The sequence below is a fragment of the Lacerta agilis genome, chromosome 6 (assembly GCF_009819535.1).
Source record: "Lacerta agilis isolate rLacAgi1 chromosome 6, rLacAgi1.pri, whole genome shotgun sequence".
Classification (NCBI taxonomy): Eukaryota; Metazoa; Chordata; class Lepidosauria; order Squamata; family Lacertidae; genus Lacerta; species Lacerta agilis.
The window spans coordinates 89,749,263-89,776,635 of NC_046317.1; the positions used below are offsets into that span (position 1 = coordinate 89,749,263).

The window sequence follows — 27,373 nt, forward strand, 5'->3', positions numbered from 1 at the left end:
CCAAAGGGAGGCCTTGGTCCCAGCAAGTGTTCCTCTACAAGAGGGTTTCTCAAGTTTGGGTCCCCAGCTACTGCTGGATTACAAAATTCCCATCATCCCCGACCACAGGTCCTGCTAACTAGGGGTGATGGGAGTTGTAGTGCAACGACAGCTGCAGACCCAAGCTTGAGAAACACTGCTCTGCAGATATTAAACTTCTTCAACCTGTCAACCTAGGCAAGGCATGCTTTAGCAGAAACCCTCGGGCTTCTCAACCCTGTCTGTGCAGAATATAAGGCCATTAACAGAGGCAGAACCTTCTCTGCAGGGGAGCCAAATGGATAAGATCTGTACTACAAATTTAGCACGCATCTTTTGAGTTGCACCTTATTAATGGAACTTGAAGGTCCTTTTCAATTAAAACAAACTGTATCCATTGGACACACAGAACAGGAACAAAGCGGAGGTTCAGATTAAATGTGGAAAAAAAAATCCCCATCTGTTCAGGGACAGAATCTTGGTAACATGCTGAACTGGAGCCCACGATCTAGCAACTAGGCCATTTTACTTGCTTCCTTGCTTCCTTTAAAGCATTGGTAGCTTCATTAAACATGGCTGCAGCTATCCCAGGTGCTGGTCCTCAGTTGTTTAAAAAGGTAAATGAATGCCATTTGTCTTCTTCAGCACTCTCCTGCCCTGCATTAGTTGTTAAGATACTGCACAGGTCGGCTGGGGACGGCTTAGCAAGACCAGCTGTCATGTAGCTGTACCTATTATTCACCCTGACACCAAAAGTACCCCCCGATTACAGTCCAGCAAGTTCCTAACCATTTGTCCCCCAAAACGTGGGGCATAATCATCTGAAGGGGTAGGTCAACAGCATCTGGGCTCTGTATTACTCAAACATTAGGGTTTTTTTAACACTAACCCTAAGCCCCAGCACTATTTCAAACACTATCTCTCTCTCTGGCTCAGACATACAACACAGAAGCTCCTTAAGCACTGTACAAAAGCTGTTTCTACCCTAAGCGTCCCAGAAGCCACATTTTTCTTCCTGTACTGACAAGAAAGTTTGTGTATTTGCTTGCACTGCTCTGGAATAATACTGCTTATTCAGCGGAGGGCCTCCCAAAAACCCATCCTGCCTTTGTGCCTTCCCTGCAGCCCCAGCTGTCTTAGCAGAAGCTGAGGTTTCCTAGAAATACAGGGAAGAGATAATTTGCCTTGCAATACTCTTAATACACGGGATGCAGGTGGCGCTGTGGTCTAAACCACAGAGCCTCTTGGGCTTGCCGATCAGAAGGTCGGCGGTTCGAATCCCCGCAACGGGGTGAGCTCCCGGTGTTCGGTCCCTGCTCCTGCCAACCTAGCAGTTTGAAAACACATCAAAGTGCAAGTAGATAAATAGGTACTGCTCCGGCAGGAAGGTAAACGGCGTTTCCGTGCGCTGCTCTGGTTCGCCGGCTCCCTTGGCTGTACGCCGGCTCCCTTGGCCAATAAAGTGAGATGAGCACCGCAATTCAAGAGTCATCCCCAACTGGACCTAATGGTCACGGGTCCCTTTACCTTTACCCTAATACACAGCCTTCCACAAGCTAATGCCTTCCAAATACCGGTACTTTGAACCAAAGATCTCTTCAGCCTCAGATCTGTGCTAGCTGGGGGTGATGGAAGCTACAGTATGAAACATCTGGAGGGTACTGGGTTGGGGAAGGCTGCTGCACACCTCCACCCCTCTAGTCATTTATCACCGAATTCAGTGAAGCATTGGTACTTAACGAAAGCCTGAAAAGGAAGGCTAGCATAGCATGACTAAAAAAAGGTAAAGGTAAAGGGACCCCTGACCATTAGGTCCAGTCACAGATGACTCTGGGGTTGCGGAGCTCATCTCGCTTTACAGGCCAAGGGAGCTGGCGTTTGCCCACAGACAGTTTTTCTGGGTCATGTGGCCAGCATGACTAAGCTGCTTCTGGCGAACCAGAGCAGCGCACGGAAACACCGTTTACCTTCCCGCCGCAGCGGTACCTATTTATCTGCTTGCACTTTTGGCATGTTTTCAAACTTTTGGGTTGGCAGGAGCAGGGACCGAGCAATGGGAGCTCACCCCGTTGTGAGGATTCGAACCGCTGACCTTCTGATCGGCAAGCCCAAGAGGCTCAGTGGTTTAGACCACAGCGCCACCCAGGTCCCTATAGCATGACTAGAGGTGTTTAAAAATTCAGCTCCGGAAACTTTCCACCGAAGTTGATTTCCTGCTGCAGTTTTCAGGAAGCTGAAGTTTGCAAAACTTCCTGCTTTGCCTGGGGTTGTCCACTCAGATTAAACTCAGGACAAACTCTGATTAAACCCCACCAAAGTAAATTGCTTTCTGTTAACTCAAAGCAACTGCTGGGGTATGTCAATGCACAGCAAGGTAACACTTTCGTGGGAGGAAGCAGGTAGCACTTAATCTCAGTTTAATGAAGATCCAAGTTCCTCTCTCAGAATTCCCCCCTAATCAGTCTAAATTGTAACAGGAAAAAGGGCAGGTGGTACTGATAGGCAATGAGTTAAACAATAAAATACTCCAAAAGCAGACAAGTGTTGTGGGGAGGAAGGGTCAAGCTCCACAAACAAGTCACTAAGGCCAAGTACTATACAGTCGTACCTTGGAAGTTGAACGGAATCCGTTCCAGAAGTCCATTCAACTTCCAAAACATTCAGAAACAAAGGAATGGCTTCTGATTAATCGGATGCTGCGTCGGACGTTCGGGTTCCAAATAACGTTTGCAAACTGGACACTCACTTCCTGGTTTGCGGCGTTCGGGAGCCAAAACGTTCGAGGGGCCACAAGGCGTTCGGTTTCCGGGGTACAACTGTAAATCCAAAGGAGCTTCCCACACAACAGGTCTTTCCCAGTTCCTTATTTCTGATGCAGTCCTATCCTCCCTGTGAAGCCACTCCAGAGGATTGGGAGATCCTTCAGAATGGCATTCAATGAATGAAGTGCTGCAGCAGGACTGGAAATCAGTAACCCGCCCACCCCTCACATGTGTGCAAGCAGAAATGCATTCCATTCCAGCCTCAGCTTCTCTGAATTCAAGTCAACAGGGACTCTTCCTCCCTCATCAGCTCCATTGAATTGAATGGGAAACAATCAGAGTTACAGGGTTCTTCTATGACTTCCACTTATTTCAATGGGGATAAGATGCTCTCAATGGGGAGAGACACACATGCTTGCAGTTGGGAATTATGGAAGTTGGCTCCAATTTCCTTAAAAAGTGGCTCCTGGGGACACCAGAAGAAATATGCTGATGACGGTAAGATCATACAAGGACTATAACCAGAAGTTTCCTAGACATAAGGTGAACCAAAGGAAATTGTTGCACTGCCCTCCTGTTGAAACTAGGATTGTGAATCTACGGTTCTCCAGAACCCCCATCTAAGGGTTACAAAATGCACGTGTCTTAAGCTCGCTTTAATTTATATGCAGTAATGCTGCACACTAGAGCATTACTGTGCTTGGTTAGGTTCACTGCAAGGCCCCGTGAGCATACTGAATACAAAACCTTTTAAAAAATAATAAAAATCCATTCCCTTACCATCTAAATTCTGCACCAAGAAAAAAAAATGCATTCTACGACGTGCAAAACTATGCCATTTGCAACCATTTCTCTCTTTGCTATATACTGTGGGTTCTTTTTCCTCATTTGCATGATTTATTCTGCTTTGCTAGTCATGGATGGAGTAGTCACTGAAGCTCTCTGGCTACTGAAATTTCAGAAACGCTGCCCACATACTTTCAAACTTTTTTTTTCCACACCCCTAAGGGCTAGAATTCATGCACTTAGAAAAATTAATTAAAAAAAGAGAACCTCGGGATTCTGGTCCCACTATTACATTCTGCATTGCATTTTGCACTCCCGCAGCACCGCAGCCCACAAGCAATAATCATCTGCAAGCTTAAACTGCGCATTAACCTGAACGAGGCCTATCAAAAGGAAGCGCAGAAGCAGGCGAAGGTGTTCACTGCCAAAGAGCAATGGGCAAACATCGGGGTGGCAAGGATATCACAGATCAGTTCATGGGATCATAGAGAAAGCTGCCACGCAGTAAGCTGCAGAGTCTAAGTCATCCTTCTCCCACTATCCCTAATTAGTCAGCAAAACAAACGGCGTTTAGAGAATGGAGACCAAGCAGGAAGACAGTTAGTGCAGGGAAGGAACGGTTAGTTGCAGGATGCTATTGGAATAAGGGAACGTGCTTTAGGCTGAAGGTTAAGACACTCACGCTTCTGATTGGGTTAATTTCTCATTCCAGTCCTCCAGGGTGCTGCTGGCCGAAACATATCTATAAATACAATGGAAGTTAGAGAAGCACCCAAAACCTTTCTTCCACAGCACTCCAAACCACAAGGACTGTAACAAAGTTATCACTATTTTTTCAAGCTTTTGTATTTATTCCTCCCTAGTTTGTTTTATTTCGAGGTCAGGTTCCTTCCTGTTCTTGGGGTGAACCATCACGACACACAAGTCTTATTTTTAAAAATAATAATAATAATAATAAATAAAAAACGTTCAGACGTTACAAAAATGGACTCTCCCGTTCCTTCATTTTCATGCTTGTGGAGGGCAGAGGGGAAGGCACCACCCTAGACTTAGCAGTTCCTACTTTGCTGCAGTTAGATTAAAACAGACAGAACCCATTCCTGCAGGATCAGTCCCATGGCCCACCTAATCCAACATCCTGTCCTCACAGCGGGCAGCCAGATGCCCTAATGGGAAACCAGCGAGGCAGGATTCAAGCACAGGGGCTTACGCTGGGTGTTCACGGAAGTGCGTCAAAACAGCAACCGTTCTTCTTCCTTCCTTTGGCTAAGGCAGACACACCAGTGAGCCCAAAGCTACTTTAATCAGCCTCTCCCTCTCCCACTAGGGTTTGGTTGAGGCAGCTGCGTCTCAGAGAAATTGCCACACATACCTTTACGCGACTTAACATCTGCCAGGTGCTTTTGATTTAAAGCGCAATTAAGTTTTAAAAGGCTGCAAGGCTGCTGCAGTGCAGAGAGTGGTGGAAGGCAGGTTTTAAACTGCCGTCTCAAACATTTATTTCTATGTCTCCCCTGCAGAAAAATCAATCTGAAAGGCTATATTTGAGCGTGGGGGAGAGAATGTGTCTCACTGTTGCCTATGGCTCCAGTTACAGACAGGTAGCCGTGTTGGTCTGCCATAGTCAAAACAAAATAAAATAAAAAAATTCCTTCCAGTAGCACCTTAGATACCTGAAGAAGTGTGCATGCACACGAAAGCTCATACCAAGTGGTCTCTAAAGTGCTACTGGAAGGATTATTTTATTTTATTTTGTGTTGCCTATGTTCTTAGGCTACCATTTGCAGTTAGATGCACTGCAGCGTCTGAGAAAATACGGTGAAGACACAATTGAGCGTCTTCAAACAAGGTCACACTAAGCCCAAGATTCTATAAAGTACAAGTGCTATAGCAGCCTATTAACACCCAGCCTTCAGAAACCGTTTTGAGGTTTTGTTGGGGGGGGGGGCGTTTTACAATCAAGCAGTATATAAATGAAATAAAATTTAGATTTGGCTTGTTGTATTTTTTTTCATGCACTGGGGGGTGGGGAAATGTCTGCTTAATAGTTTAGCTGGCTGGCGATAATTACCTAGTCCAGTCCCAAATATAAAGAAAAATACAAGCCAAGGCAAATAATTTGGGTCAAAAACAGTTCTAGCGGGCCACGCTGCCAGCTTTAAGCTGAATTATCAGGCTTGTAAAGTAAGTAAGCCTGAAAAATCACTACTATCCTGGCTTTCACTCCAAGGGGCTGTCCAAGGAGCAACAGAGCGCCCTGTCCCAACTCCACCAGCTTATTTGGATTTCTGCACCAGGCATGGAGGGAAAGATTCTCATACGCTAATTCAGGCAAGGGTGGTCATGTGCCGGCATGCAGACCTACATATATAGGCATGCACACAGTCGACACAACTCCCTCCCACACCTCAGCAACACCACATCAAGGAGCCTCGGCCCAAATCTCAAGCCAGCCAGGAGGCTGCAACACAGCCATGTCCAAAGTTGCTCCGTCTTGGCCAAGAACTAAACCAGTGGTTGGCAAGGTTTACCGGCCATGGGCCGGATCACTTCCACGGGGATCGTCCGTGGGCCGGACATGCGCCGCGCGATGCCAGAAATCGCGCCTGCGCAGAAGCCATTTTCGGCATCTGGACATGCGCAGACGCGGTATCTGGTATTTCCGGCACCACTCGGCGAGTCCCCACGACGCACTGGTTTAGCGCAGCGCACAGAAGACTTGACAAGCGGGTGGCTCAGTTTGCAGGCAGCTCGTGGGCTGGTAAAAAGGTCTTTGTGGGCCACAGGTTGCCGGCCCCTGAACTAAACCCAGAATACATTTCTAGGCGTGCTTCTCAGCAGTGAGCAGCACTGAGCTCCGTGGGACCTTTGAGCAGAGATGCACAGAGTAACACTGCAGCTTGAAAGTCTCCCACGGCCCCATTCATCCTCCTTTGCTGCTTCTTGCACCTGGAATGGCAAGCTGCTAGTCCCACACCCCAACGAAGGAACAATTCCTTCTGTGGCCACCTCACATAGTGAAACCCAAGGCACTATTTCTCCCTTGCAAAGCAATCTCCAGAAGAGCAAGTCCTCAGTGAAGAAGCAGTGGGCCAGGGTGCAGAACCCTTCTCTGCTGCCCGCAAGTGTTTACAGGAGGAAAGCAATGGGCAAGAGTTGAGCATCCTTTCCCACTGATCTCCCCCTTTTTTTAACACCACTTGGTAGCCATGGAACATACGGGTATTCAACTAAGTTTAATTCACAGCACAGTCACTGAAATTAATAGACCTTACTTAGTCATTAATTTTAACGAGTCTACTCTGCGTAAAACTTGTACCACCCGATGGTTCCAGCCGAAAGCTAAAACAAAAGTTATGAAATTGCAGCCAGCCTTTTAATTTCCCGCTCTCCTTTGTCCATGGTCTGCAAGTGAGCATCAGAATCTGAAATGGTAAAACCTCCCTTTTGCCATGTACAGGAGTGATGCTAAATTAACGTAGCCAATTCCCGGCTGGACTTCTGCAATGTTTCAATGTGGCCTGGTAACTGATTGGAATTTTCCTTTCTCTATGCAAGGAAACGTCACGGAAGCCAGCAAGATGAGCTTAATCTTGAACGGGGACAAGAAATGTTTATGGGCAAAAGGATGGAGTTTTGACGTTAATAAGCGAAAGGCCCAGAAGTTGCTCCTCCAACATCCCAAGCACACAGCCAGCTTCCTCTGGGACCAAAGTGATGGAGCAGAATGAGTCAGAGGAAAAGAGCAAGGAAGAGGGAGTTGGTGCTTGTAAGGCGGGAGAGGAACTCACAGGTCCGATCGGGTCAGTTTCTCATTCCACTCTCCAAGTTTCTCAGAGGTTTTCATATAACTAGAAACAAAAACCTGGGGGTCAATCACACTTTTGAAAGCTGGGGTCGAAACGGTTTCAAGAGAGGAGAAGAAAACCCAACATCCAAGAGGCAGGTGATGAAATATTGACCCAGCCTGAGAGATGGGTCTTGGCAACACTCCTGTCAGAGAAAAATGAAGCAGTATGCAAGATTCACAGCATCCTGGGATGGGGAGCTACGGTATATTTGTAGCTCTGATATATGCACAGCTCCTCAGATGCCTTTGGGAAGAGATTGTGATTTGGAATTATAAAATTAAATTAAAGGTGTTGCATGGGATGAATGGATTGGGGTGAGCACAGCAAAGCTGCTACAGCTGTTCCACAGGCAAGCAGAGGTCTTGGCAAGGAGGGTTTTAAAACCAGTGGGTTCTACGTAAATCAACAAGGCAATTAGAAGCCCAGACTGTGATCCAAAGAAGCATCAAGCCTAGATAGCTCAGCTGGTTGGAGTGTGGTGCTGATAACGCCAAGGTTGCAGGTTCGATCCCCGTATGGGACAGCTGCATATTCCTGCATTGCAGGGGGTTGGACTAGATGAACCTCAGGGTCCCTTCCAACTCTTCAATTCTATGATTCCACCATCACAAACAAACAGGGTGCTCAGTGGCCTAATGGGCACCCTCTATATGACGTAACTGGCAATGGGAGCTCCATCCTTCATGTCTCCTTCCCTGTAAAGCAAGTGTGAAGAAGTGGTTCTGACAGTTGGAGCCAGATCCTTATCTCCCCTACCCTTCATGGGTCAGATCTGAGAGGTGGGCATGGGGTCTGATGGGGGATTCATGGAGGGGTTGGCAAAGAGCCCTGTGTGATGCTTTGGAGCGCTGACAATCCGCTGGTGGCCAGTCCTTCAAAGAACTGAGCCGGACCTCTTGGGCAGGAGCAAGGAGACTACAAAGAGCACCACGGCTCTTTACCAACCCCTCCATGCAGCCAATCCCAGCTGGCTTGCTCCACTGATCGGCGGTGATAGCAAGCCTCCCTTGCCAATACACAACTCGGAGCACTTTAAGGCTGTGCAATGGCAGCCCTGTCACATGCGATATCGGTTGTGGCTGTGGTTTGGGGATAAGTCTCCTGGACCAGAGGTCCCCCACTGCTATGGTAAAGGAAGATTTACTGCTTCAGGATCTCAAAGGATAAAAGCTCATAGATAGCTGGTGAATGCCTCCTCTTTTCTGTTAGAGCAAGCCCCAATAGAACACCATGTCTAATTCCGCAGGTTACGGTGGAGAATCACCCTAGGCAACACCTACGCAGTGGAGACCTGGACATCATGCCAGCTCTTTGAGAGGTTTTGCTTCAGGCCATCCAAGGGGGTCAGGCCCAGCTTTCTCTTCAGCTCCCCGCAGTGTCTCTCTTTGGCAGCCAATACCTGGCGCAGGGTGCCTATCTCCTCTTCCACCTGCAAAAAAAGAGGAGAGGTATCTGGGTTAGAGACCCGAGTGTCGCAGGAGCAGGTACGTAACAGTTCAGCATGGAAGGTGAGCTGTGACGTGCTGGCCTCCAAGAGAAGAGGCAAGCAAGACATGGACTACAAAGCATTTTAAACAAATTAATCAACATAACTGCTTATTGAGCTAAACAGCTTAATCTTTGTTCTGCAACTAGTGGGCTGCGGCCGCAACTGGGTTGTAGCCTGTTGTAACGTGTGAGGCAGCAGTGGTGCTACCAACATACATATACTTCGCAAAAATAAGAAGTAGGTCGGGCTAAAGGTAGATTTCTAGAAGACTGAAGATTATTTATCTAGAGCACTGTTCCCCCAACTTGGGTGTCTGGCTGTTTTGGAACTACAATTCCCATCATCCCTGACCACTGGTCCTGCTAGCTAGGGATGATGGGACTTGTAGTCCAAAAACAGCTGTATACCCAAGCTTGGGAAACGCTGTTCTAGAGTAGAGATGGCCAGAAAGTAGGCCACAGTGGGCCGCCTAACAGCTGATGGTTTCTGGGATTCTTACAAGAACACTGTACTAGCTGGACCTTGATCTGATTCTGCAAACACTCTCTGTGTACACAAGTGAAGAACTCAGGGCCACTTCCTACAGACTGGTTGTTCCTTAACTGCCTGAGTATTATGGGCATGTGCTTTTACTTCTGTGTATCTAGACCATGCAGTTTCTGATATGCACAGGAGGGATATCAGCCTTTGTACAAAGAATATAATTGATTGGAGAGTTTCCCCAGCACATCAACTTTAATGGAGACCTGACACAGCAACATTCCTGATGGATGTGTTTTTATGAACACAGCTCTCTGTTTCTGCAGTCAAGTTTCACATGCAGGCTGATTTGTGGTATGAAGCCCAATCAGGAGAAAGAGAAAATATCAAAGTGTTGCAATGTGTGAACAGCGGACCTGACATATCAGTGATTTGCTTCTGGTCCTCAAGGAAATCCACAGTCATTTGTCTACAGAGGACGGTGTGTGTTGCAGAAGGTTATTGGGCACGTTTCGGGACATACCATCTCAGCTTAGGTCCGGCCAGTGCCCTGCATGCCAGACTTTAACACTATCCCACGGAAGCCAAGTGCACCACCCAAAGCTCTGAGGCTTCAAATCAAAGAAAGGGTTTTTTTTAAAAAAATGGACAGTATTCAGCCACCTTTCTTTACTAAGCAACCACAGGATTCCTAAGGAGCAGGGTTTGAAAACCAGTCCTATGCCCCAGTTTTAGAAAACCATGAGCAAGACTTGTATTACAGAGAAGACCTACTGCCAAAGAACAGTGCAGTGTTGGAACTGGAATGGGAAGAATTTTATATCCCCAGAGAGATAGCCGTTTAGCTCACTGGGTAACCTTGGGCTAGCGTCACCCTAACTTAACTCACAGAGTTGTTCTGAGGATAAACATTGTGGAGATGCTCTGTGGAGACTACATCTGCCACCCTGAGCTTCTCAGAGGATGGGCAGGATAAAAATATACTAAAGGGATATTTGAATTCCCAGGTAATGTGGCTGTTCACGTAGTAGTGCCTTCAAATGCCACAATATTGTCTAAGACTCTAAAGCAGTGTTTTCTCAAACTTGGGTCTCCAGCTGCTGTTGGACTACAACTTCCATTATCCCTGACCACTGGTGCTAGCTAAGGATGATGGGAGTTGTAGTCCAACAACAGCCGGATACCCAGGTTTGAGGAGAAACTACTCTGAAGGAACATGTCTACAAAAGAGGGAACTACAAGGTTACACCAGGCACTTTAGAAATTCTGGTCTGTGGGATTTCTAAGTCTGAGCTCTTTAGAGCTACAGAGAACGAATTATCTGGGCTCCCTCGTACCACAGCAACAGAGCACAGCATGGAGGAAAGCAGAGTGTGGTGGCAGCCTCCTTTACCTTGACCAGCTCGGCCCTTAGCTCCTCTTCCTCCGCTTCTGTGAGCCCATTGTAGGCCGAGGCCCTTGCAGGAGGAGCAGCGGTGGCGGCGGCACTCGTGTTATCCACAGGCACATCTGTCATAGTATCCGACAACAGACCTTTGTTGGGAGAGTTAAGGTTGATATCTGTCATGGATAAGAAGCAAACCAGGGGGGAAAGGATAAGCAGCTAAAAGGCAGAGCGTGTTAGTCTTGCAGACGCCCATCTATACGGCGAAGGTGAAGGGGGAAAAGAGGAACAGGCTGTTCTAAATCAGGTCCTGCCCAAGAGACAGCAGAAGCATATTTGCATTATCAAGAGCTCCAGAGAAGCAGCTTCCCACAAGCTGCAACCACAACAACAACAACTGTGCACCGCCTGCTGTCCCTGGAGACATGGCCTCTTCCCTTCCCCTCCGGCTGACACATTCGGGAATGGCAATCTAGCGATCTTGCCATTCTCCTTGCAGGGAGAGCAGGTAACTCAAGGCTGCCTCGCACATTAACCCAGCAACAAACCCAGGTTTGCCAGAGCTTACATGGGGACCTGCCTTTTTTTATTATCAAGGCCATCTACCTTAGTATTGTCTACACTGACTGGCAGCAGCTCTCCAGCTTCAGAAAGGAGTCTCTGCCAGCTCTACCCGGAGATGCCAGGATTTGAACCTGGGACCTTCTGCACTCAGGGCAGATCCATAAACTACAGTCCTTCCCTTTCCATACCCTTGACAGGGAGCCAACGCTAGTACTGGCATTCTGAAGACCGCATCTATACTGCACACACCCTCATATTATTCTCATTCCCCCTGCAAAATGAAGGGGTGGGCCTATTAAGAACACAATGGGTGGCCTTGCTTCTTGTAATCTATATTGGAAGTGTGCCAGCGGCAGTGCTGCCTCAGGAGTGATATTATGGAGGGGTGAAGCTGACAGTCGCCGGCAGAGGAGCTCCTCCAAGCCCAAAAGGGTGGAGTAAACAGAAAGGTCTCTAGTTGCTTGCTGAACATGAGCTTGGGGCAGGGTAGAGCCAGAGGAAGTATGATACAGACGTGGCAGAAAAGCCGAAATCCACACTATATTCCAAAGTTCATGGAGAAGAAGCTTGCTAAGTTGCTATCTCTATGCCGAGCTTAAATCATCCTTTTGCTGCAAGGCTATAAATCACCTTGCTGCTTGCTTAGAGGGATGGAAGTGCAACACATGAATAAATGAAGCTAATGCAATACGACCTCGCTGTCCAAGCCCTAACTGTATCCCACGAAGATGACTGCCGGGCAAGATGGAAGGGAGGCCTTCCCAGGTAACAAACGTGGAAGGCAAGCTTCAGGAGTTTTTTCCAATTCTGCTGAATTACGTTACTCTTCGGCAATTGCGATGACAGCCTCTAGGGCAGGGGTGGGGCACCTGAGCTGGGACACTCCAAATCAGCTCCAGCCAGCAAGGAGAGGAGGATGGGAACTTTGTGTCTAGGGCCACAGGCTCCCATCCCAGCTTTAGAGATTGCAAGTTGCTCACTTTTCAGCATAAAAAGAAATACTCTTGCTCTCTTCACCCCTCAAAAGCCCTGCAGATGAGATAGCAGCTGCACGTTCAAAGGCACAAAGGAGCAGGCGAAAGGTTGGTTTAACAAACAAAGCATCACAACACACACAGCTGCGTGTTACTGCTCACAGCAGACGGGGAGTCGAGAGCCTACATAAGCACGTTAGAAATTAATGCAACTGCTTGAAAAACAGAGGAGAATCGCACAGACCGTATGCTTTCATTCTTTGCTGGTAAGCATCAAAGCCAAACCTCTCAAGAAAAATGAAAGCGGGGAATCTACCAAAGCTCAAAGCTATAACTCTTTGATCTCAAGCTAACCCACTTAAAAGGATGGTGGGTAGCTCAGATTCTCGAGCTCTACATTCAGCCTCCTGGAATTCCACCGCAGGTCCTCCCCACCTAGCCTCCTGATCAAATCCTTGGGGCTCCCTAAGTAAGGGGTAGCGCAAAAGCAGAGACCAAGCTTAACATTTTGAGTCTCCTGACTCCCATGTTCACTCATCAATCTATATGCCCTGCCCACCTAAATTCAACCATCATGCCCATCCAACCAGGGTTCAAATCCCCACTCCGCCACAAACCCCACTGAGTGTGCTTGGGCCAGCTGTTGTCTCTGAACTTGACCTACCTCACAGGCTTGTTGTGGGGATTAAAAGAGGAGTAGAGAACTATGTAAACTCTCTGATCCACCAACCTATTCCCTCAGCTGGGCCTACACAGAAACAACTCTTGCATGTAAATACCTTCCCTGCTTAATAATCCCCTTCCCACTCACTCTACATGTACCACACCCTAAAACCCAACCCACCTCAAAAGCAAACATTCCTGCTGCACTGGATGCAGATCCAGGCCTAGTTCTCAACTTTGAGGTGGTCTTGTTTTTATATAATAATAATAATAATAATAATAATAATAAAGCTGTGGGGTATATTTAGGGTAGCTGCAACTTAAGACAACTTCCTTGCCAGCTTAAAAGTAATACATGGTTAATTACAGGAATCACCCTAATCAGCATAGGAAAAACCCCAGCACAAGCTATGACCTTACAAACTCTCTAGCCAGCTGCTCCCAAAAACAAACAGATGCTCAATCCCCATTTAAAAGCTTGCAAGGGAGGAGCTACTGGCACCAGGAAGGGTATTCCATAATCATGGGGCCACCACATGCCTGCCAGCCTTCACACAGAAACTCACGTTGTTCCACAATACAAATAAAGGGGGGGGGGGGAGAGAGAGAATATTTTTTTCCCATTTCATAAAATTTATACACCCCATGATCGTAAAACAAAACAAAAAAATCCTTCAAGTGGTTTTCAAAACCCCTGCACATAGAAATCTAATGTCAGAGAGAAGGCTAGACTGGAAGCCTTCTTTGCAATATACCACCTTTCTACATGCAGGAATCTGTCCACTTACACAGCCTAGAAACTGTTTCCCCACTACGCTGGCTTTCTTCACGCAGGGCTCTGCCTACGTACATGGCCTAGAAGCCACATCCCCGACAGGCTAGCTTTCTACATGCAAGAATCTCTTTTTAAAAAAATTCCTTCCAGTAGCACCTTAGAGACCAACTAAGTTTATTCTTGGTATGAGCTTTCGTGTGCATGTACACTTCTTCAGATACCAGGAATCTCTTCACTTAGCCTAGAAGCCTTCTCCCCAATACGCTGGCTTTCTACATACAGGGCTTTGCCTACTTACACATGGGCTAAAACCCTACCCCCATAAGTTACCTTTCTACATGCAGGAATCTCTTCGCTTATACAGTCTAGAAACCTTCCCCTCGACATATAACTAGCCTTCCTCATGCAGGGCCTAGAAGCCTCATCCCCGACAGGCTTGCTTTCTACATGCAGGGATGCGCTCGCTTGCAAGGCCCCGCCCCACCTGCTCCCCCCGCTCCAACCCGAAGCGCTGCCGCCCTAGAGGAAGCCGAGAGCAGGCCGGAGGTGGGAAGCGTCCCGCCCCGGGGCCTGGCCTCCTCCTCCTCCTCCCCTCCCGACCCAGCGCGGCCTTCCCAGGGGGACGAGGCGGCGGCGGCCCTCTCCCTGGCCTGGCCTGCCTTGGCCTACCCTGGCTGGCGCTCTCCATCTCGCCCGGAGGCCGCTGCGCAGCTACGCGAGGGAAGGAGGCGGCGGCGGCGGCGGCGGCAGCGGCAACAAACTCCTGGCTTGACGGCGAGGCGACGTCACACGCCTCCCGCTCTTCCCTCTCCCCACACGCACGCGCACTTCCTCCCTCCTCCGGAAGTCGCAGCTGACAACGTCATCAGGAGGCGCTTGCGGCCTTAAGAGGAACTTGCAAAGGGCCACGGCTGCCACTCTCACTTCCGGTGCCCTTTTGACGCGTCTACATTGAGGAGAAATCCTCAATATAAATTGGCGTTAGACTCTCCATTTGCTTTCTCCACGTTTGCCGAGGTGTGCCGTTATCCTTCGGTTTTTCCCTCCCTTTCCCTTTCCCCCCTGCTTTAAAGAAAAAAGCGTGGCTGTTTCAAAGCAGGGCAGTCTGCCTCTAACCTATCTCGGAAGCATTTTTAAAGGCTGGAGTAGAAATATGAAGCACAAATTGCATTTCTGTGTTTCTGATTTTGCACTGAACCTTAAATGTCTTCGCCGTTCAGTCCACGCGCTGTACGACCTGCGATCGGGATCCGGAACTAGCCTGCGGGTTCGCTCCAGCCTGCAGCCCTTTGGTGTTACTCTTAGGCAGCAGACCAAAGGGGTTCAATCGCAAAGTTGCGCTTATGATTTCCGGGCAGTCTTGTCGACGGCGCTGCCCTGGACGTGGTTTGAGGGGTGACAGAAGTCTGCGGTGCGCAACTGCAGTTACTCAGTCATTTATATATATATAGTATATAATTGGCTATTAACTGGCGCCACTGCTTTTGGCAGTTGGTGGGTTCACACAGATAACGTTCAACAGGTGTGCAGTTTGTGTGTATCCAACAAATGAACTGCATACACCCTTTCACGCAAACACTTGAGCAGGTTGCAGAAACAGTTTGCACCTATTTGCAAAGAGTTAGCAAGCCCAATAGCTCACATTTCCCTTTTCCTCACCCCCCCCCCCAAATTGTTGGGCCAGTACTATGATGGCTGAGTGCCTCGTAAGGGCCAATCTCCTGGTATGGAAGCTATACTCGGAAATAAAAATAAAATACAATTTAAACTCAAGCATCCAGCACAGCACAGCACAACTGCTACAGCCAGGAAAGCCATTCAGTGAACCTCCAAGACCCTCAGCAATTCTCAAGTCATGGGCGGGGGGGCGGTTTTGTAACCATTGCTCTAGTTGTGTAGAAATATGCTATAATTTAACCCAACACATTTCGATTTGAATTGTTCACAGGCACCTTTGGGCCTGACCAATTTCAATCGGCCAGCCCCCCAAATCAACAGCTAAGCAATACTTTCAGTGAGTTCAACCACAACATCACAAAAGGTGTGGCAAGCTTTCAAGTTCTTCAACAGGTAGGATGTTACACTATACAGGGGCTGAGAGGGACCAGCCAGGGTGATGTTTGCTCAGGACTAAGCCCTGCTGAGTTTAATGGGACTCATGCCTTAGTACAACCTTGGCCAACCTGGCACCCTCCAACTCCATTAAGCCTGGGACTGATGGAAGTTTTGGTTGACAATCATCCGCAGGGTAAAGGTAAAGGGACCCCTGTCCATTAGCTCCAGTCGCGGACAAGTCCGGGGTTGCAGCGCTCATATCGCTTTATTGGCCGAGGGAATCGGCGTACAGCTTCCGGGTCATGTGGCCAGCATGACTAAGCTGCTTCTGGCGAACCAGAGCAGCGCACGGAAACGCCGTTTACCTTCCCGCCGCAGCGGTACCTATTTATCTACTTGCACTTTGACGTGCTTTCAAACTGCTAGGTTGGCAGGAGCAGGGACCGAACATCACCCCATTGTGGGGATTTGAACCGCAGACCTGATCGGCAAGCCCTAGGCTCTGTGGTTTAACCCACAGCGCCACCCGCGCCCCATCTGCAGGGTACTAGGTTGGTAAAGGCTGCTCTGGTGGCTTTGATTAGTAGGGGAGTCTTTCCCTTCTCCTCTCCTTCCTTCAGTCTGTTATGTCTCCCTTTGGACTGTAGGTGGAGTTATCAGCCCAGGTATCCCTTCTGCCCCAGGCTTGTTGCTTTCACATCTCTAAATTAATACAGTACTGTATCTCTAAATCCACACACTTTGGTTTAGCATCCTGGCAGAAAGATGTTCTGCAAGCCAGGGGCAAGTGCTGAGTGAGTCACCGGGAAAATAAGCTCTCATGTTACAGCTTAGCTGAGGCAATCTAGTTTAACCACTTTTAAAGGGATTTCTGGGGAAATCATTCTGACTTAACCATTTCTGCTTTCAGGGACATCTGCAGGCCACGTTACGCAGTGAATAGGTCTTTCTGCTTGGGAACTGGGCCTTTATTGTGGCGGCAACTACCCTTCAGGAGTCCCCTTACAGATGAGACAGCCAACTCTATTGTCTTTTCTACATGAATTGAATGCTTTCTTCTTCAGCTATCCCACTTGTCCGCATCTGTACAGTAGTGGAACAATTTTTTATATATACCTGTTTTCATATATGGAAATTTTTTTAAATGCCCACATTGCTTTATAAATGGAACTGGTATATAAATGGAACTGTTTTGTTTTTTTTACAGTTTTTTACAGTTTTTGATGGCTACAATGCTTTATCTATTTTATCAGTATATATTTTATTGTTGTAACCCACCCTGGATCTTGTATAAAGGAGAAGGGGACGACAGAGGATGAGATGGTTGAACAGTGTTCTCGAAGCTACTAACATGAGTCTGACCAAACTGCGGGAGGCAGTGGAAGACAGGAGTGCCTGGCATGCTCTGGTCCATGGGGTCACGAAGAGTCAGAAACGACTGAACGACTGAACAACAACTAAGAGTCTGGGACGGCCCACCTGTGAGGCAAGGTGATGTGACTGCCTCAGGCGGCAGGATCCACAGGGGCAGCAGATCTGGCCTCCAAGGAATGCGTTGCCTGCTGGGAGGCTGGTTCTGCCACCTCCTTGGCAACCCCTCACCAATGCCATCTCTACAGCGACCTCTCGATGAACAGGAGGCACTGCTGGTCCCACCCCTTTTCACCCCGCGGTGGCCTTTGATTCCCACGTCAACCATCAGCTAAGCTTGATTTAATTCACCTTGTTCCCAGTAAAGTTCTCCACTCCCCCATTCCTCCCTGGCAGGTGTACATGTGCCATTTTGTGGTTTGCCTCAGGTGCCCAAACATCTTGGGCCGGCCCTGATGAGAGTGCATCATATTTCGGTTTCGTCCACCAAAGGAATGTGGCAGGGAAGAGATAGCTCAATCGGAAGAGCACGAACCTCTTAATCGCAGAGCCGTGGGTTCGAGTCCCACGTTGGGCAAAAGAGCCCTGCATTGCAAGGGGTTGGACTAGATGACCCACGTGGTCCCTTCCCAGTGTACAGGTCTAGGATTCTATGGCTGTCCATACTTACTGATCATGCTGGTGCTTTTTGAAAGAGAGAGAGGCCGTCTGAATGTCCCTCCAAGGGACATAGGCCTGAGGGTCCATGTGCACCCTGCACCTGGGGGGAGAAACAGATAACATATTCTGGGTTGACAGTCTTGACTTGTGACGTCCCAGCAGCGCCTGTAACCTGAAGCGTCTGTAACCCGAGGTACCACTGTATGTGGGTGTAAGGATTAATTTATTTTCTTGTTTTGTAAATTTTAAAAATGCAATAAAGATTTTTTTAAAAAATGTAGAAATCCTCCCGGATAGGCATGTTGGCCCCCCAAAAGAGGACATGTCTTGGTATTCCTGGATGTATGGCAACCCTAGCCGAGAGTTGTTAGGAGACTCCTTATTCCCTTCACAGATCTACAATTTTTAGAATTCCTTACCCAGAGCGATTGATTTTTAAACCACTCTGACAACCGCAGCTCTGTGAGTGTTTAAAGTGGTATGATACCGCTTTAAATGTATAGTCCAGATGGGGACTCTTTCTGGTCTGTTTCCATTGCAGGTACATGAAGACACAACAGTTTGTCTTTGTGACAGTAGCAAACAGAGGCGTATCAAGCCGCTTGGCTGCCGGGGGCAGCAAGCCAAGCGGCACCCCCTGGGGGCGGGGCCTCGTTCCGTAGCGTATGCGTCATGACGTCATGACGCATGCGCTATGGAGCACAGCCCGGGCAGACTGCGCATGTCCGCAGCAGCCTGGGCAGACTGCGCATGTCTGCGCCCGGACTCCTAAGCCACTGCCCGGCACCCCTTTTCCGTCCCTTCCGTTCGGCGGCTGCTCGCACAGAAGGGCTGCCAGGCAGCGGCTTGGGAGTCGCACTCGTGGGGGGTGGGGGTGGCACTCTGGTCCTTATGATGAAGGACAGTTTTAAAAAGTTTTATAGTAGCGACGGATGCTTGAGGAATTCAGTACTGTGGTACCTCTGGTTACGTACTTAATTCGTTCCGGAGGTCCGTTCTTAACCTGAAACTGTTCTTAACCTGAGGCACCACTTTAGCTAATGGGGCCTCCCGCTGCCGCTGCGCCGCCAGAGCACAATTTCTGTTCTTATCCTGAAGCAAAGTTCTTAACCTGAAGCGTTATTTCTGGGTTAGCGGAGTCTGTAACCTGAAGCGTATGTAACCTGAAGCATATGTAACCTGAGGTACCACTGTACCAGTATTTGTGGAGCCTCATAATAACTGATCTGATCCGCACAACACAAAATAATAAGCAGTGAAGAATTCACAGTGCAATCTTCTACTCAGAATTGAATTCAATCGGGCTTACACCCAGGTAAAGGGGATTAGGACTGCAGCTTCAATTATGGACCACCCTTTTGTAATTCCCAAATGTTCTGGCATTGTTCTCTGCTCCAAAAAAAAAACTGCATGGAAATCCATATTTTGAGAGAAAATGTTTTCTGAAAAATATTTGCATTTTCATATTAATAACATTTTCTTTTTTAAAATTTCTGGTTAATGTTGAAACAGGGCAGGGTGGATTTATGGGAAACAAGTGCAAACAGAAATGTCAAGACTAGACTGATTCGCCCATCCCTTTATAGCAGCCTCTGACAACCTGGTGCCCTCCAGTTGTTTTGGACTACAAATCCCATCAGCGCCATCTGCAGAACAACATCCAGCAGGGGCAGCAGGTTCCCTGCTTTATAGTGACCCCTACAACGGACCAACATTGCAGGTAGCGGCGTTGGCTGTTAAGAAAGCACCCAAATGTAAACGATGCGGTTAAACCCATTTTTCAGTCGAACTCAAAACGTTGCAAAATAGCAGGCATCCTTTTTCGACGTTGCAGTCGATCCTAAGAAATGCATTGCTCTTCTGTCCTCAACGTTAGAGAGATCCGACTGGACTCGACGAGAAGTTGAGCATTTAGGGTCACTGGTCCCATGCTGTGGACCATGGGTCGGCAAACTAAGGCCCATGGGCCAGATCAAGCCCAATTGCCTTCTAGATCCGGCCTGCGGACGGTCCGGGAATCCAGGCAGCCGGCATAGCGTGTGCGTGCGATGGTTTTTGCGACTCAGCCAGGCTTGGGGGTAAAAAGTGAGGCAGGCGGCTGCTTGAGACAAGCCCCTTCTTCGTCCGTCGCACACGCACAACAATCTTTTCTTTCGGGGTGGGGAGTGGGGAAGAGGGAAAAGGAGCCACAGTTTGGATTTCCACCATGGAGCTGCCGGGGACTGACCTCAGGAAGGGCAGTTGAGGTGGCAGGGGCTCGGAGGCACCTCAGGAGCGACGTCCGCCAGTGTCTGTGGCGGCGGTGCTCCCCGTCTAAGGAAGTGGGAAGCGCCTGGGCGGCTGCACTCCAAAGTAGTTCTGCACTCTGCTGGGGAGGCCGCTTGTTAGCTACATGGTGCGAGCCATGGAAAGCTAAAAAGCCACTGCCCTCAAGCAGGGAAAAGAACGGTTTTGCTTGAGCGGCGCCGGCCTGACTTAGCATGGCCAATGGCTTTTCCCTTCACCCACGCATGCGCACACGCTCTCCAGGGCTTACAGGAATGGCGCACTTACCTCAGCCCCCCACCCCTCACTCCGCCTTACGAGAGAATAACTGTCAACGCATAAAACGCAAAGGAAGCAACATGGGTGTATGAGGGAACCCCCCCCCAAAAAAAATAATCACATTTGGGCAACGTTGGGGTTGGTCCCAATTGTCAGGAGACATCCTACTCACAAGTAGAACCCTGGAAGAGACACATGCCCAACTGGCATGTTCTCTCCCTCCTGGGCGATCGTTTGGGAGCTTCATAAGCATTCTTCAGCCCGAACATCACAGCGACTAATGCCAGAAGGCATTAGCACACTAACATATCCGCAGAGTTTGCACAGTTGTGTAACAGACCTCAGCAACACAGCATTGTAGCTAATCTACTTTATTTACATATAAACACACACGGAGCACTGCAGCATGGCTCCCTCTCTCTCTCTAGCATCAGACAGCAAAGAGAAAGAACAAAGGACAATAGTCCCACTTCAGGAAACACAGTAACACAAACATCCTGTCTTCGTCACTTCCCATTCTGTAGAATCAAAACACATACCCAATCATGTGATAGACAACAAACCCATGACTGCACACGAGAAATGAATCATGGCAACAAATAGTCCAGCCCCCCACAAGGTCTGAGGGACAGTGGACTGGCCCCCGGCTGAAAAAGTTTGCTGACCCCTGCTGTGGACCAATGAGGGCTGGATTTAGGTTTGATGAGGCCCTCAGCTACTGAAGGTAATGGGGCCCTTTATATGTCCAGCAGCTGTCCTTTGTCAACAACAAATTGTCGCTTTTTTGTGTTGAATGTATGCTTTATGGTAATTTATGGACCTAATAGGTATCTAAAGCCATTTGCACATAACAAAATATGTATTTTATCAAAGTAATTGTTGAACTGAAATACAGTTAAGAAGAAGTATATTAATAGTGAAATTTTGGAGGGGGCCCCAAGAGAGTGGGTCCCTAAGATATAGCTTGTTTAGCTTATACGTAAATCCGGCACTGGGACCACTCATCCAGCAGAGATTTGCAGGCACTCTCACTTTCTATTTTTCAGACGTCTCTGGCAGACCCTTTGAATGCAGATAGGCCTATGCAGCTGCTTTTTTCAATTAGTGATTTTAATTATAACCTTACAATTATATACTGATTAATGGTGTTTTCTGTTTTATTGTACATATTGTCGTCTTCTTCTTTGGCAATCACTTGTAGCTGAGCAAGATTGTCTTCCATGAAACACGGTCAGTATGTACAATAAAATATCCCTGCACGCTGCCATGTTATGCTGTATGGATTGGTGGTATGTGAATACTTCTATAAATAAATGAATGTCTGCGAATCGCAAAAATAAGAGTGGGCCCAAAGGATCTCCATTTGCAGAATTGTCCTCCCCTTGCATATCAGCCCCCCACAGGGTGATATTCAACCAAATTCTGCTCAGAGTAAGACCCACTGAAATTAATGAACAAGTTAGGTCCATTTATTTCAGTAGGTCTACACAGAATAAACTTCACCCCTAGATTTCAAGCACCCTTCTGCATCAAACTGCACAAGCTTCTAAAAGCACCAGTGTCTGCATGTCCCCAAAAATAAAGGGGGTGGTTAGAGGGTCAAGCCAGGACTAGGGGGACCCGGGTTCAAATCCCTATTCAAGCCACAAAGCTCACTGGTGACTTTGGAACAGTCGCTCTCTTATTTTCCTTAGGATGCCTTTACATTCCTGTCTACCTTGCAGGGAGCCAGTGTGGTGTAGTGGTTAAGAGCGGTGGACTCGTAATCTGGTGAACCGGGTTCGATTCCCCGCTCCTCCACATGCAACTGCTGGGTGACCTTGGGCTAGTCACACTTCTCTGAAGTCTCTCAGCCCCACTCACCTCACAGAGCGTTTGTTGGGGGGGAGGAAGGGAAAGGAGAATGTTAGTCACTTTGAGACTCCTTCAGGTAGTGATAAAGCGGGATATCAAATCCAAACTACTCCTCCTCCTCCTCCTCCTCCTCCTCCTCCTCCTCCTCCTCCTCCTCTTCTTCCTTGCCTTTCCAGTGCAGGGTTTTCAATCCATGTTCAGATACCGTTATCCAAAATGCAGGTGTATCCACAGGCGGAGGAAGAGGAGTGCGAGTGGAGCACACCGCCCCCAGCAGCGCAATCCCTGTGGGGTGCCATCGCGGCTTGCCCCCCCCCCCGCCCACGCTGGGATCCACGCCCCCTCAGGCGGCGTGCCATGCCCCCGGGTCGGAGCATGAAGCTCCGCCACTGGGTGTATCCTGTACTTTGCTATAAAATACTACTGTTTGATGTGTTGCTTCTCAAACCAGCTTCACACTAATCGGGATCCTTAAGCCCTTCCCAATTCATGTCTAGCCAAGGTGTGAGCAACTTTGTGTGGCGTAAAGACTTCCCCGCCGCTGGTGTGTACACAAGCAGGAATGATTCCGACACGAATGGAGCAGGGGTGGTGTGAACATTTGCCATCCAATATATTCTAATTTTAGGACAAGTCCAAAAATATGGCAAATAGCTCCCTGCTGCCTGTTCATTTTTTGCAGCTCCTCCACACACCAGGGCCGGCTCTATCATTGGGTGGAGTGAAGGGGCTGCCTCAGGTGGCAAAAATTGAGGGACAGGGAGTTGTGTGAAGATGCAGCTGTATGTGCCCTGTGTGGGTTACCTTCTGCTCCCTATCCTAGCTTGCTTCCCTCAGCTGTGGCAGAGAGAACGCTGTGCTTTTCTCCAGGTTTTGGCCTCCCTTTGGAAGCAAACCAGGCCCTTGACCATCCCATTGCAGCAGGGTATTAAAGTAAACAACCATGGATGGTGCCAAACAAAGCTTATGACCTCCACCCTAAGCCCACCCTCAAAAGCACTATTAGCAAGGAAGAGCTGTCTGTTGGCAACTCTCTGCATTTCACAACGGTGTGCATTTGATTCCCACATTGCATGGGGTTGAGGAGAAGAGGAGGAGGAGGAGTTTGGATTTGATATCCCGCTTTATCACTATCTGCCTGTTTCCCTGTAACCTTACTTCTTACAATGAGAGAATCACCAGAAGGCCCTCGGTGCTGGATCTCAGTGTCCGGGCTGAACGATGGGGGTGGAGATGCTCCTTCAGATATACTGGACCGAGGCCATTTAGGGCTTTAAAGGTCAGCGTCAACACTTTGAATTGTGCTTGGAAACGTACTGGGAGCCAATGTAGGTCTTTCAAGACCAGTGTTATGTGGTCTCGGCAGCTGCTCCCAGTCACCAGTATAGCTGTCGCATTCTGGATTAGTTGCAGTTTCCGGGTCACCTTCAAGGGTAGCCCCACATAGAGTGCATTGCAGTAATCCAAGCGAGAGATAACTAGAAGAAGAGAAGAAGAGTTTGGATTTGATATCCCGCTTTATCACTACCCGAAGGAGTCTCAAAGCGGCTAACATTCTCCTTTCCCTTCCTCCCCCACAACAAACACTCTGTGAGGTGAGTGGGGCTGAGAGACTTCAGAGAAGTGTGACTAGCCCAAGGTCACCCAGCAGCTGCATATGGAGGAGCGGGGAAGCAAATCCGGTTCACCAGATTATGAGTCTACCGCTCTTAACCACTACACCACACTGGCTCTCTAGAAGACTCTTTGGGTCCTTTCCATCTCTATGATTCTAGGTCCGTCTCTTTTCTCCCTCCCTCTCCTTCCCCCACAACTCAAGAGGAACTGACAGAGCATAGCGTTGTTGTTGGGGAAGGATAAATCTGGGCACCCAATTAACTTTTCCAAGCCTGTCTCTTCATCATTCTTTTTTTTTATGCGTCTTTCTCTCTCCTCCTGATCCCTCTCCCCATCTCCTGCTACAACTTCCAGGGCATCTGAAAGTCATCCGGCTTGAGGAGAGACCAGTGCGTGGCGTCCACGTTCCTCATGTGCTTCTTGGCCAGGAACACGGCCATCAGCTGCTTGCCTCGGCGGGTGAGGTGCTTCCCCACCCTCCAAGGGAAGGGGCTCCCGTCCTCAAGGCTGTCTTTGTACTTCTGCAGCTCCTTGACACACCACTCGTCATTTATCCTGTAGCGCTTGTAAACAGACTCCTCCTGTTTAGGGTTGGCAGCCCTGAGCCAGACCTGGACAGCCTCCAACCCATCCTGGGACATGATTTCGGGGTAGCGATGCTTCAGGAGCTGCAGTAGCAGCTCGTTGGCTCTGTTGCACCTGAGGTTGGTGATCTGGTCCTCGAGGCCAAACGGGCAGGTGGTGATGACCTCGTCTTTGGTCCTGCGGATCAGCAAGACGGGTCCCTGGTACCGGCACAGCTGCTCACCCACGTTGAGGTTGAAGTGCTCCTTCACCGTCCGAACCACCAGCTTCTTCCAGCTCTTGGGCATGATGTTGAGGGCCAAGGGGAGAAGGTCGTCGAAAGTGGCGTCCAGCACCAAGGCTCCCAAAGACGGGTACGTCATGGCAGCCCACGTGGCCGTGTAGCCCCCTAAGGACCACCCGTACACAATGATGTCTTGTATCTTGAAGCCCAAGCGGCTGGTGGCATACCGGATCACGACGTCCACTGCGTTGGCGTCGTTCTCCGGGTAGGGTTGGCCGGTGCTCCCGGCAAAACCGGGGTGGTTCCACCCCAGCACGGAATACCCGGTCCTCAAGGGGGTGAAGAGGCAGCCCCACTGGTAGAAGCTGACATTCCCTTCGCAGCAGACCACCAGTTGGTTCCCCCGCTGCTCCCCTTGCCCTTTCAACTTGTCCCTCCGGTCTACAAACATGGTGTCGATCTTGTTCCCGTCGCGAGCCACCAGCTTGGCCCGCTTCCCGTTGTAATCCCTCAAGAGGCGAGCTTGGCCCTTGGCCAGGACGGGCAACAGCGCTTGGTTCAGGAGGAAGACGGAGCCGGGGTAGAGTAGCCAGCGACCCAAAGAGTGTGCCATGATGTAGCTGGCCCACTGGCTGGGCATTTGCTTGAAGTGGCTGAGGAAGTTCCAGCGCGAGGCCCGGTCTCTGCTAGGGCCTCGTATCAAGGCCGATGCCAGCGGGCACGCTCTCGCCGCTGCTTTGACCAGGATCGGGCGGCCACCGTGGTGGCCTCTGTTGCTGCCACCGTGGCTGGGCGGGCTGCCGTTGACGCCAGCCTCGTCCCACCGGAAGTCGACAGGCCAGTTGCTGAACTCAAAGTCGTAGCTGGCCATAAAATAGGTTTTGAATATCTGGGCCAGAGCCTTTGGAAAACAGAAGACGCACATGGAGAGAGATAATGGTTATATTCTAGGAGAGGCATAAATTACATAAAAAGAGGTGTGGGCAAGGAAGGTTGCCCCACGGCAGATATTTCTGATGTCTCCAGAGCAGGACCTTTCCCGTTGACGAATAGATTACTTCATAGGTACATGATGCGGGCTTTGGAACTGATTGTGGAGCTTACCCCTTTGGCCATGGTGAACTGTTCATTGGCGCCTGCCCATCAGGGGCCTCTGCACCCCTAGTCCACGGGGAAGTGTCACAATCAGTGAGGTCACGTCTCCTTTGTGAACATTTCAGCAGAGGCCTGCACTCAGAAGTAGCCAAACCAACCAGTCCTGGTGCCCCCAGGTGCACTTTGAAAAGAGGACGGGCTGTGGTCCTTCCTGCCATGGAACCCCCACACTTTTATAGCCCCACACCTCCCTCGCTTTTGGCAGATGTCTCGGTCAGTGAATCATATCAACTCATTTGCCGCGTTCTCCCCCAATCTTCCGGTTGTCAGCCCACCCTCCTCAAACCCTCCTTGGGTATTTCGGCAACCCAAAGTTCATTCCCGCCTTCTTTCGGAGCGAGGAGGAGGAATCAGGCTGTATGTGTGTGTGTGTGCTTTATTTTAATTCCTCCCCCCCCCCAAACACTCGTATGCTCAAGCTTTAAAACACTGGGGGTGGGATTTGTGACATCATCAGACAGCGGCCAATCAGGGCAGTGAACAGCCAGGGTTCTGTTGCAAACTATAAAGAACTTGGCTATTGTTGCCTTGGGCTGGAGAAGCCATGGAAGAAACATGGTGGGTTTACATCCAGAGGGCAGCAATTACTGTCAGTTGTTTGCTTGTTTGTTTAATGCACATTCTTATGCACTTTCATTCACTTCCGTAAGGTAACTGCATGAATCCCAGACCCTCATTTGTTTATTTCATAAAAATGTATACACCATTTGATTGCAAAGCCTCAAAAGTGATTTACAAACAAGACAAAACAATAAGACACCAATAAGATAAGTTAGCCACTGTGATTTTAAAGGTTCAAACAGTTAAAACAACTAGACTAAAAACAGATTAATACTCGCATCAACTAAGGTTTTGTCGAAATAACGACTGTTTTAAAGAAGAAGAAGAGTTTGGATTTGATATCCCGCTTTATCACTACCCGAAGGAGTCTCAAAGCGGCTAACGTTCTCCTTTCCCCTCCTCCCCACAACAAACACTCTGTGAGGTGCATGGGGCTGAGAGACTTCAGAGAAGTGTGACTAGCCCAAGGTCACCCGGCAGCTGCATGTGGAGGAGAGGAGACGCAAACCCGGTTCCCCAGATTACGAGTCTACCACTCTTAACCACTACACCACACTGGCCCTTTGGGATTTAATGATAGTTGTAGAGCATGAGACTCTTCATCTCAGGGTTGCGGGTTCGAGCCCCATGTTGGGCAAAAGATTCCTGCACTGCAGGGGGGTTGGGGCTAGATGATCCTTGTGTTCTATGATTCCAGTCTGGCAAAAACACCTGAGGTTATTGACGTCTGTGGCATGACCTGGGGAGATTTCCAGCCACACAGAGAGACCTGGAGGGGCTGGATTTGGCCCCTTTACCTGAGGTTCCCCACTGTAGTTTTCAATGAAGAAAGAGAGAGAGAGAGACTGAATAACCAACCTTGCTTCCTGAAAACCTGCATGTTCACATTCATCAGGTGGGCCTCAGGTGAAATTGCAGTTGTCTGCCTTGAGTCCACGAGACAGGGCGAGCTATGAATGCAATTATAATGATATTAACACATACTGGCCGTTTTATGACTCT

General features: G+C 48.9%; 2 protein-coding genes across 17 annotated transcripts in view; both read right to left on the reverse strand.

Annotated features, from left to right (window-relative positions):
* TPD52L2 (TPD52 like 2) overlaps nt 1-17,915 on the reverse strand; it is a 32,291-nt gene extending 14,376 nt beyond the window's left edge. Inside the window, exons 1-5 of one of the 16 annotated variants that reach the window (XM_033153772.1) lie at nt 17,843-17,914; nt 10,780-10,946; nt 8,698-8,846; nt 7,358-7,417; nt 4,249-4,308 (exon numbers count right to left, since the gene is read on the reverse strand). In XM_033153772.1, the coding sequence (XP_033009663.1) occupies nt 4,249-4,308; nt 7,358-7,417; nt 8,698-8,846; nt 10,780-10,946; nt 17,843-17,903 (497 nt within the window). In that variant the 5' untranslated portion in view covers nt 17,904-17,914. Of the gene's footprint in view, nt 1-4,248; nt 4,309-7,357; nt 7,418-8,697; nt 8,847-10,779; nt 10,947-14,415; nt 14,568-17,842 lie in introns of those variants that run through there. The other 15 variants (XM_033153773.1, XM_033153777.1, XM_033153778.1 and 12 more) reach the window with 15 other exon arrangements.
* A 6,229-nt stretch (nt 17,916-24,144) lies between these two features.
* On the reverse strand, nt 24,145-25,743 carry LOC117049116 (protein ABHD16B-like). The gene has a single exon (XM_033153789.1). The coding sequence runs from the start codon at nt 25,578-25,580 to the stop codon at nt 24,189-24,191; it is 1,392 nt and encodes a 463-aa protein (XP_033009680.1). The 5' UTR covers nt 25,581-25,743; the 3' UTR covers nt 24,145-24,188.
* Nucleotides 25,744-27,373: the final 1,630 nt, after the last annotated feature.

What these genes read in the sequence shown, in the direction of transcription:
- LOC117049116 (XM_033153789.1), bottom strand. Translation starts at nt 25,580, where the DNA reads ATGTGCGTCTTCTGTTTTCCAAAGGCTCTGGCCCAGATATTCAAAACC.